This window comes from Poecile atricapillus, chromosome 2 (assembly GCF_030490865.1).
Source record: "Poecile atricapillus isolate bPoeAtr1 chromosome 2, bPoeAtr1.hap1, whole genome shotgun sequence".
Taxonomy (NCBI): domain Eukaryota; kingdom Metazoa; phylum Chordata; class Aves; order Passeriformes; family Paridae; genus Poecile; species Poecile atricapillus.
The window spans coordinates 102660191-102672297 of NC_081250.1; the positions used below are offsets into that span (position 1 = coordinate 102660191).

The 12107-nt window shown below is 36.8% G+C and overlaps 1 protein-coding gene across 4 annotated transcripts in view; it reads right to left on the reverse strand.

Annotated features, from left to right (window-relative positions):
* Positions 1 to 12107, reverse strand: part of ANKRD12 (ankyrin repeat domain 12) — a 59247-nt gene that overhangs the window by 38709 nt on the left and 8431 nt on the right. For 2 of the 4 annotated variants that reach the window (XM_058830807.1, XM_058830810.1), the window contains one exon: positions 853 to 990. In XM_058830807.1, the coding sequence (XP_058686790.1) occupies positions 853 to 939 (87 nt within the window). In that variant the 5' untranslated portion in view covers positions 940 to 990. Of the gene's footprint in view, positions 1 to 852; positions 991 to 5037; positions 5059 to 12107 lie in introns of those variants that run through there. The other 2 variants (XM_058830808.1, XM_058830809.1) reach the window with 2 other exon arrangements.

Sequence of the window (12107 nt, forward strand, 5' to 3'; positions counted from 1 at the left end):
ACAAAAGAGTAAGCATGACCACACACACCTTTTCTAGAGAAAACAGTTCTAAACATTGCTGGGAAACAAACAGGTTCTCTCTCTTTAGGGCAATATACATGTTACTCATCATTCTCAATGCAGAGTATTATTCCAGCTTCTGTTATTCATTAGCAGCACAGAACAACCTGTGGTCTATTGTACAAGTGTACTAGGCAGACAAACTGGACAATTGGGTGATTTGAAATTTGTCTCCAGAACTCTGAAAATCATGGGATACTTCACATTTATAAACAACAAACCACCCTTCAGCATGACTGAATTTTCCATATTCCTTCATTCTCCACCACTCAAAAATGGACTACAATTTTTAGATGAGACCCCTTGTACAGGAGCTACTCTTAAGCTTTGTGCAGCATTTGGCTTTTAAGTCCCTCACAAAGGGAACAAGTCACTGTGTTATAAAGAAATATCGGAAACTGGTGTTTTTCTTTGGCCTGTGCTCTGTCACAGGCCTTCACAAATGTTTTGTGTGTTTGTTACAGAGATTAATACGCTGTAAAATAAAATAAAATACAGACTGTTGTTCTTGTGAGTATATGAAGACTTCATATTAACTAAGATATGGAGACTGTATACTATCTTACATTGAATAAAACCAAAGCATCCAGCTTCTTTTTAAATTAACTTGCAAGTTACAGTAAAAGTAGAATTCTGTCCCACAGTTTAACTTACAGTTAAATCAATGTAAAAATGTATAGCTTTTCTCAGTATTGAAGATATGAGAACATAGATTCATATTTTTACAGCAACAAAAATAATGAAATATGATTCATTTTACTGAAATTAAATGGGCATTAATATAATTTTTACCTTTCTGGCAGTTGTTTTTTCCACCATGGTGCTATTGCTGTCAGAATTTTCAACTTGAACTGTTTTTGTAGACCCAAATTTGGGCATTTTATAGCTGTTTAGCTAGCTGTATCTTGTATCAGTGGGTTCATCCTGTGTCTGAAAAACAAACAAACAACATTACATAAATATACACACTGCAGTGTCATTTCAGGACAAATGTTGCTGCAGATGGTAGCAGAGCTGAACAGTACCCCAAAAAAGATGACTAATAACGACACCTGGCTTCAAGCATCTTCCTCACGTGCAGCTCAAGCCTTGAGGCAAAACCCCACAAGGTCTAACACATCTGTTGCTCGGGATGGTGTCATGAAAAAAGCACCAAGTCAGCTGCTAAACTGCCTCATCCCTCTAGCTTACCTTTTTGGAAGACTGAACATTTTTGGCTATTCTAATAGGTTCACAGGTTCAATATCTCACTTTGTTTTAAATGTCCTAAGGCTTAGAAAGATGAACAAGATTTCTAGCAACACTGGGGAGAGAAATTAAGTTTCCTAGCCTGAGAAACTGAAATATTATATATTCAAAGTAGTATGGAAAGAAAGTCAAGTCTTGTGGTTTATTATGCTTTCTCTTGGATCAAGAGATGCCTGTTAGAAGAAGTATCTTCTAAAGCTTAAACTGGGAACTAGAAACCTTAATTTCCACTGTCTATCAAATCAATCACATAAGCCACCACTAGAGACAGATATAGATCATTATAAAGCTCCAAGAGCTGTATAGTGTTTCATCTCCAAGGTATACCAAGTGAGTGCAATTACAGGTTCACATAATGGAAGAGGTCCGACTTGCCTCTTCCACAGAAGGAAGCACCACCCTTTTTGCAAGAATGGCTGAGAGGAAAGGTCACACAAAAGGTAAAATTGCATTTGAGAGCATTTTAGAGCTGGTGACTTTTTATGGGTGCGCCATCATTTCAGGCGCAACACTTCTATTGTTGCTTTATCATTAAGATTTTGGGATCATCATGTACAGAACGTGTTGCTGTTTTAGGACCTTGGCCACTATTTTGGTTTGATGCAGTTAACTGACAATAAATCTGGTGCAGATGACTTTGAGAAGACCATTTTGCACACTACACCTGACACATGAGACATTGATATTCAAACAAATTTATACATCCCGCCCACACATCCATCCCCCACAAGGCTTAAACTATGGTAAATTTGCATATTTGTCTAAGATTAATACTGTTGTATACAACAATGTAACATGCTACTTTCTTAATCTTCCAGAACAGGAGGGGAAGAAAAGTTCAAAAAGCTAAATCCTTGAGATAGAGAAGTAGGAAATGTTGCACTAAGGTCTGCTGTTTTCCTCCCTTCCCCCTGTACCTGAGGAGGGTTTTTTTTTGTTTTGCTGGGGTTTTTTTAAACACTAACCACAAGCTTATGAAAAACAGGAAGAGATTAATTAGAAACAATCTCACATTCTAGAACCAGAATCTTGTCTCCACTACAATACTTGATACAATATTGTGAAACTCATATTGTTCTACTCTTACCTAAGACAAAAGAAACATTAGTATATTCCCTTAATTTATGGCGTGTTAACAGGATTTATTCAGCCCTAGTGATACAGAGAGTAATTGTCTAATTTTAGTGAAAATCAAAGTACACTGTTATCAGCCTTTTGTTTTTAGTCACTTTTTATAACAGCTGCAGGAACAAAAGATGTTTATTGGTTCAAAGAAGAGAAAGAAACACTATCCTGAGTTTCCTGTAATTTATAAAACACTTTCCTTAATCCTAAAAGAAGCAACATGTTACTATCTTCACAGAACACTACTGTGCTGATTAGACCAAACATAATATACTACCATAGTAGCAAATATCTGTTTCCATGGGTTTAAAAAGTGACAAGTCATAAATCTGCTTTTGCTCATTTAGCTTCTCAAATCCCCTATAAGTTTCATTTTAACAATTCCTATTATATATCATGATTACAACTACTTTAAAAAAATCAACAGGTCAAAGTTTTATTATTTTAATCAGAATACTTCTCATTGCATATGCTGCTGTTTCCTTTCCTTCCTTTTTTACTGCTACCTGGCTCCCTGAAACTACCTCCCTTCCTGCTTCTCTTCCTTTCCTGGTTTCATATGCCATTCCCTGGTGTATGACAGCAAGAAGCCGAACTTCATGAGCTTAGTAAAATTTATTAGCTTAGACTTGGCTCTCTTGATCTCATTTGCCTCACCAGCAGGGGCTAAACCACATGAACTGGACAAGAGTTGCTCTTCACAAAAGGCCCAGCCTCCCTGCATGTCTTACCTGGACAGCAACAGTTTATTTTTTAAAATGGTAGAACAAAAATACCTAGCCTCAAGTATTGTACAGGGGCAAGAGGATTATGAAAACACTTGCAAAATAGATTTCAATTAAAGGTATTTTTAATACCTTTTAACAGTTAGTTTAATATACAAATAGTAGTAAATGAAAACAGAAAGCATAGGATGTTTCAATTTTCTTTACCAAATGATCAAAAGGCAGAAGCAGATGTGCAGGAAGCTCCACCTGAACACGAGATGAACTTTACTGTGTGTGTGACCAAGCACTGGGACAGATCACTCAGAGAGGCTGCAGAGTCTCCCTCACTGGAGGTATTCAAAAACCCTCTGGACACAGTCCTGTGCTGTGTGCTCTAGGATGGCCCTGCTTAAGCAGGTAGGCTGGAGCAGATGAGTCACTGTGGTCCCTTCCAACCTGACCCAGTCTGTGATTCCGTGATGAAAAGTAAATGTGAATTCACTAAATTCTTGACCCACGCCAAATATGTTTTGGAAAAAAAACTCCTTGGGAAGGTCACTAAAACCGAGTGCCACATACTAGATTATCAAAGCAGAACCACCACATTGTAAGACTAACAAATGGCACTATTTCAATAAAGTGTTTCAAGTACCAGATTGCTGTTGCACAATCACTGTGTAAAATTTAAAACAGACATAAATGTTTCACATAGTTGAGAAAAAATTCTAATAAAGGGTAGATTTAAAAAAAAAAAATTTAATTCTTAAAATATCACTATGATAGCCCAGAAATTAGGCAAACTATTCAACTGGTGGTTACATACTGTATATAACAAAAAAAGTTCCTGCTGAGGAAGTGATTTTACTGACATTTTAACCTTTATTTCCATTTGTCTGCAGTTCAATGCCATTTCAACTCAAGTTCTAAACACAAATATTTGCATTCATAGCAAAAATGTAGAACATTAACAGGGTCTTCCATGGAAACCTAGATGTGTCTGCTTTGGGTTTTCCTCAGAACCATTTCTTAATGCAATTACTGGTTTATAGGCAATCTTGATGGCACACTTTAAATCACCAGAAGCCTAAATTAAAAGTTGAACTCTTTACATTCAAATTATTCTCCTCTGCCACAACTAGCAGTGTCCTCACTTTTCATCTGACACGCAGGCACAGTTATGCTTTCTCTCAAACAAACTGTTTTCAAGCTTGTCAATATCTGCTTCCTACTAAAATAAATTTCTCTCTGTGTAATAAAATCAGATATTCTTATTTTATATTTGGACATCTTTCCTGTACATTCATTACCAATCATGAGTCATATTACTGGAAATACTTTTGAACTCTTCTGTCAGTCATTTTTCAACTAAGCAACTAAAAATTCTATTTTCACCTTGAAGTAACAAAAGGTAAGCATTTAGACAGATCTACTGGAACTGACATAAAATGCTAGGATTACATACAAAAAATCCTGGACATAAGAAACAATCCCCAAAAAAAATCCCACCAACCACCAGAATTTCAGACACAATTAGCTACAGAAAATTAGCAATAAAATAAATCTCTAATGCCAACAAGTTGGCGTATTTATTTGTAGAAGCTTAGATCTAGCACTGAAGAAAAAGCTTGTCTTCATCTATGTAAAACCCATGGAATTCATGTAGTACTACAACAGTGCTGCCGCCACTGTCACTCATTCCTTTATATCTTTCAGTCTGGTCTTCTGAGAAATTAAGGCCCATGTGTTTGTGTTAGATGCATATGCATGATCCACTAATGACTTCCAAGTCTGTAGATGGATTTTCTTTAAATTTGACAGCAGCAGAAATTTTTAAATATATATGAAGCACTCACAAATTTCATGGAAAAAAGTGGATAATATAATAATAATACATCACCATTTTTTGCATGAGAAGGCTTCAATACGAATTTCATGACACACTGCCTGTAAGAAAAGTACACGTGAGACAGCCTTTGTAAACCACTTTCCTTTTTTCTCTTAGTTATGGGGGAGAAGTTTCTGTTGAGACCTGCACATTACCAAAGTCACTCCACTGCAAGACACAAATTACTAAGACATTAGGCATCATTAGTTCTGGTGCTCACTGAACTACTTGTTTCCTTTCTAGTTGAGAGTGTCTTCCCTGAAACACCTACAGCAAAATATTACAAGATGCTTTGGGAAGCCCTTGAAGATCTTGAAGGTTAGCTGACCACTAGTACTACATCAAAGCAAGGGGGCTTTGATTATCCTTCTATGAAAATACCAGTTAATGAGTTAATTTCCAAGACACTGCATCTACCCTACTGCTCTAGAAAGCTTTTGCATTTAAAAAGTAGGGATATAGAGTAAGGCAATTTTCTCAACTACCTCTGCTTTCCTGTATTTCCCATAGCTTACTTCATCTGCAGGGAAGAAAAACAAGAACAACAAAAAAAATCCCTCTCTTTCAATAAGGATTTACTCCTGACTGGGAAACAGTGAATCAACTATACCAAATTTCTGCTACAAATAGTTGACAGGAATGGTTCAGAATGTTTTAATAAAATTAAACTACTAAAAATGACAACTATGGCTACATCTAAATTAGCAAGAAATAAAGAATTATCAAGAGCGGATCTGTAGAGTGGAACAGCTGGTAACAAAAATCCCAAATTTACAGTCGTCACATTTAGCAGATTTGCTCTGGACTACTTCTAGTGCAGTTCCATGTACTAAATGCACATTAAATGTTGGAGCACATTCAACAAATTCCTAAACACATCTCTCAGCTAAAACCAGGAGGAATCAGGCTCTGAAAACACTACACATAGTAAACTAAACTACAGTGAGGAGAGGGGGGTAGTCACTGATTTAAACTAAGACTGACCTGATTTTGTCTTAGCAATCTCCTCCTTCCCAGCTCTAGAAAATTGTATCTTCCAAGTTTATTTTGAAATGACTGGTATGATCTAGATCTCAAAGCTATTAAGAGTCTACCAAAGGAAAAAAAAAAAAGTTAGTGGATGAGTACAAGAGAGATGTCTACGAACAGCTGAACTGAGGGAAAGGCAGGCAAAAGCCAGCATTACATATTCTGTTCAGAGAAAGCCAGCTGGCCAACCCGTATGTACACACTGGCTAATTAAGAAGTATGTAGGTAGCTCACGCCTAGCCATACCAAATGTTATCTGCATTCTGGTGGGAGTGTGTCAAAGACAGATGAGGTTAACACACTGGGAGAAAGGGAATGGGTATAGTACAAAGGACCAAAAAGCTACAGAAAACTGATATTTTTAAATCCTGTAAGAAACAGAGTTTAGCAAAAAGATGTTCATTTAACTAAGTTTAACACTCTGTGTTCTTTTTTCTTCTTATCAGGAAAGTGCAAATGACTTCAGTATTTTATTTCACAACAAAAGCATCCTTAAGCAAACAGCTCAGAGAAGTGATTTCTTTGCAAAAGAGAGGTTAACTAATTATTAATGCTAAATGAAACGTGTGATGGGAGATGTAACAGCACTGCCAATTATTTTCTTCTTATGGAACTCAGTGCTTCTACACACAATTACTCAATCAGAGCCAACTGCTACACAATGAAATGGCTCCTGGTAAATGAAGATACTATCAGATCAGCATCTACCTTTTCACCTACAGAGTCCAATAAGAAAAAAGGGCTTGAGACAGAACAAGAGATTATTCAAGATATTTCAGTTAGAGGCTGGGGATGTGCTAAGAGGCACAAGAACAGTAATTTGGTACTGTGAGGAAAGAGGCCATTCAGGTTACAACACACAGTAGGAAGGCAGTGAAGCCCAGTAGTTGGGCTAGCCCGGGCGAGGCTTTTCTGGGTTGCAATTTAAACACCATGTCTACAAAAAGAACATCTGTATGTATTTTATCTCCCACACAGAAATATGTCTAAAGCTCCAGATTAGCCAAACAACAGAATGTGACTGTGACAATGAGGCAGCAGAGAAAGTGACTTGAAAGGACAATGCTAAGAAGGGATTTTCTCTGGGAGGAAAGCACAGGGAACTCCATGATCAGCACACAAATATTTTTTCTCCAGAACACTTTTTTTCTGTGTTACAGAACACAAATCAGAAGCCTTTAGTCTTGCCATTCCTACGTCTTATAAAAAGGCATGAGTGTTCCATATTCTTTTTGCTTAAATGGAGAATGACCATCCCTGTGGTCCATTTCCTACTACCTCCTTGGACAGACATACTTGCAGAAATGAAGTCTCAAACATTGCTGATGTCTCATGAAAATGTCAAAATGACGGTAAAGGATGGGACGCTGCCGAGAGCAAGCACTTAAAAATCTCATCAGAACCTTATACAAAATACTGTTCTGAAAGGTCAAATTTCAGTGACTGCAGCCAGAAAATTATTTGGACCAAGGTCTTCCTTGCAGAAAACTATATCAACAGAGCTATTCTATAATCATTCAGAGCAGTTTAGTTGATCTTTACAATGAAGACACTGAAAAGGTCATTAAAGGCTTTTTTTGAGCAGAAATAGTTTTAGGTTTCCTGTTCAAGTCCTATGAAAACAGTGTTACGCAGATACCCCAAAAAATACTTTGTCTCAAACATTTAGCAACTGAGGGTGCTGCTGTAGAGTCCAGCACCTATTACTGCTAAGTAGGATTAGCAAATATTTTAACTGCCTGGGTGCTAAAGTCAGATTTGAGTAGGTACAAATCTAGACAGTAAAATATTTTATTTTTAAGAAGCTGATAATACATTAGATATATGCAGTTATAATGGACTAAATATACACTGCAGTACATTCCTACTGGCAAGCCTGCCTCCTGCTGCAGGCTAGAACCGTATTATTCTTTACAAGCTCAAAGGAAAACACATTCTGTGTAAGAAAAGATTAAATAAAAGGCTATTTGTGTACACTGTATTATTTGAGATTGTATTTTTACCATCACCACTTCCTGTATGTGGTACACACTATAATACTTTCAAATACAACAAACAGAACAATTTACCAGGCTCTTTTTGCCCTGCACTCCATGGTGTCTCATTGTACTCACAATTCAGCTTTCTGGCAGTAACCAGCAAATAAATTACTAACCACTACTGGCTTTAGGTAGCACAGCAATTTAGTATGTTAGAGAGAACACTGTCTGAATGATACATGCAGCGGCTTTTGCAGATGAAAGGTGACAAGAACATTTTTATTTGGAAAATATTCACAAGGTCTTTTCACACCATTGTGACGGTTCAGGGCATGCACATTCCAGTGTCAGGGTTATGATGAAAGAACTAAGCCCCAACACAGTCTCAAACTAATGTGCCTAAGGCAACAGTCTGTTGCTGTACTAAGTGCAAATGCAGTACCCAGCATGGACATGAGTCACAAATTTGGCATACTTTACAGCATTTGACGATAAAAATATGACAAAACATTCTTGGTTCAGAAGTGAGAAAATATTTTTTATTACAATCTTTCTTTAAGATTTGCACAATACTTCAGACAAATTTGTGGCTAGAACACACAATGCTGGGATTAGTTTACTCCTTTGCTATACCTATTGTGCAATCTCAGAAACAGTGCCTTACCTCTCCCCTACAGCAGTTTTCCCTACCAGATTTTAGTGGATATATCAAAAAAATTGAAGAAAACAAAACATCAGACTAATAAACATACATTTCAGAAATATGTGAAATTGTGTAATAAATATAAATATGTGAAATAAAATTAAATATGTGAAATATGCAAAATAAATTTGACATATATATATATACATACATATTTGAGACTCCTCAGATACTAGCTAATAGACAGAACAGACTCATTGTCCTATCAGAGAGCATTCCTACATTCTAATTTGAAATGTTCAGATGCCAAGATCCAAACCTAAGAATTGTATGAATCTTTCTGCAATAAGCAAAATAAACTACTTATCTGAACTCCACTTTATAAAGGCATCCTTTATGAAATAAAGTATAACTGTAAAACAGGCACAGGTAGTGACCACTCATAATCTCCAGAAGAGTTTTTAATATACTCTGAAGTACCAACTCATTGCAGGCCAGACTATACAGGGATAGGAGGAAGTTCCTAAAAATCAGCCAACATTCAGACAGCAAGAAAGATTTTCCAATACTTTAGCTGGAACTCACCATTACTTCCTACCAAAATAGGGAATGTATCTCATAGTCTAGGAATTTCTACTAGGAAGAGAAAAAAAATGAGAGGACATACAACGCTTTCCTATGCAGAAAACAAACAAAACCTTTGCTGCAGTTTTGTTGCATTTGCCTGTATAGGACCTAGGGCTCCTACCAACAATCTCTGTTTTAAGAGCCTGAGTTTACCTGTGCTTGGTTTCAAATGCCAAGTTCCACAGATTTCATAACACCCTTCAATTGATTTCTGAGGTAGTAGTAGCACCTAGACTTGTCAACTTCTTCATAACAAATATTCTCTATTAAAGAACATGACTAAATCTATAGCTTTCTAATTAACCTTCAGTAAGATTTTTCTCCTCTTATTTTAACTAAACACAAGCTTATCAGAGAATACAAAACTTCACTGTATATAGAATTAAAGAATAGTTGAGGTGAGGAGACATTTAGAGGTCCATTTAAGTCTCCCAGTTATCTTGTCCGTCAGACATTTTCAGCTTTAGTTGAACTTCACACAGACCAGGTTGAGTTTTTAACTTGAGCAGGAAAACACAGTAAAAGAAATCTGGAAAGTACGAAACTTCCTAACTGTAGGCACCTATGCAGCAGCACTTCACAAGCAACGCACTGTGGAAGAAGAAAAAACTTTGGCCCAAGATTTAATTTACAAAATCCTATTCACTGATTGAAAACATCACACTCCAGTATGTCTTTGAGATGTGTCACATGGAGTGACTGGAAGTTTAAAGGTACTGTGGGCTCATACATATGGTTCATTAGAGAGATCATGCTGCAGTAACAGCTGTTATCTGAGCATGAGCCGACTCCTCTTTCATGGCACAGCTTGTTTTTAGAAATACCCCTGCGCATCTCCCCAAAGGTTTTCTTGCAACTCATTATATTAAATGTCAACCAAGTAAGGACTAAAACTTTACTGGAGTAAGTTGGACATTTCCTGCCTTAGAAATTCTGAACTAAAATTCCAAAATCTACCTGTCAGAATGAAACCAACATGCTGACAACCTGGTGAAGTTCTGAGGAACCAACGACCACAAACAGATGCAGTAAGTGGCTTTACCTGCTCCTAGAGAAAGATAATCAATTTCTCACTCTTAACATGATTCCTGCTACTTCAGCTTGTCTTGATTTCTACCTTCTCAAAGGGAAGAAATTTCTACCACGCCTTTTTTTAAAAAAAACCCCAACATCCTAAATAAAAAGCAGCACCTACCCCAGTCAACTCCAAAGAAATTACTATTCATAAATCAAAACGAGGAGTGCTACATCTCCCTTCACAAATATTAATTTATTTTCACAATATTTCTGGAAGATGAAAATGCATTATTTCCTTCATTTTACAGATGGCAAATTAGGTTAACAGAAATAATGAAGGGAAGAAAATAATGAAGTGAGGAGTTTGATCGATTTGCCACACTTGTAACATCAAAGACTTTATTTTTCAGATTATTTTGCATTAGATAGTAGTTAATACTTGGTTTGACCATAGCTACTGACTTAATTTTCAACTTCTGCAAGCAACAACTCTTTACTACCATTGCAGAAGGAAAAAGGTCAAGCAGTCTGAAAGCAAATATCCCCATATGAGGAAAACACTTCGCATGCACTCATAAAAAGCCCGTAGCTCACACAAATTCCAAAACAATTTGAAAACAGGTAATTTTCAGGGTCAGTGTTTAACTTCCTTCAACATGAGACTCTCTCTTCCTGTAACCTTCTCCTAAATTAGAGAACTTATTCCAGCTTCTGCCACAGGACTCTCAGAGCAGTAACCTAGACTGCACAAATGCAGATAATAACCCCAGAGATTCATACAGTTTATAATTTCAAGCGGAGTATCAACCAAAAACCCATCAACTCATGATGCAATTCTGCTGTGTGCAGCAGGGCAAATGAGCAGTGTTGCTCTAATACAGAGCAGACAGCATTTCTGGCACAGCAGAAGGTAAAGGTTAGCCACACTGTAGAACACAGCAAGAAGTCATGCAAATACAGACAAGAAACACTTGTTTTACTTCTTTTACAACACACTCCTCCCATTTCCTTCCTCTACTTTCTCTGAAGTTTCCAGTGTTCAACAGATTCTGAGATCCTCCCACTGCAAATGTCACTCCACACATCAAGATTACAAAAAAAAAAAAAAAAAAAAAAAAAAAAAAAAAAAAATCAAAGCAGTTTGTTGGTATCACACTTCTAAACTCATATGGAATTAATTACTGTTTATGTCTTTCCAAGGCACTGCAAAAAATGCATAAAAACTAACATTTTGTCAAAATATCCCTGCAGGTGCTATGTCAACCAGTTGAATATTGTTTGGCATGTAAGACCTAAAAATTACTAGCAGAGCATGACAGAGGAAAATAAGGATTCCAGGTATCTATAAATGACCTTTAAAGTTCTTCCACATGGATAACCGAACAAGGAAGAACTAAAAAACACCCAAACAAAAACAAGTGTGGTAGGCTTTACCTTAACATCTCACAGCAGTTTACTGGGTATTGAAGACCAAGTATCCAAAAAGGTAATTTTCAAAGGATGGAACACTCTCAAATGATTATTTAGACTCATGGACACTAAACCTGAGTGAACCCATCTGCATCAAGACCCATTCAAAAGACACCATGAAGCTGCCAGCAAAGCCCTGTAAGGTGATGAGAAAAGGTAGAAAGCAAAAGAAGCAGCGAGCAGATGAATTCTCTTCCCAGATGACTCTTGTACAGCTCCATTCTACGATGTGGAACTCCTTCTTTACTTAAAAAAAAACAAAAAAAAACCCAACCAAACAAACAAACAAACAAAAAAAACACTTGGGAATTAATCTG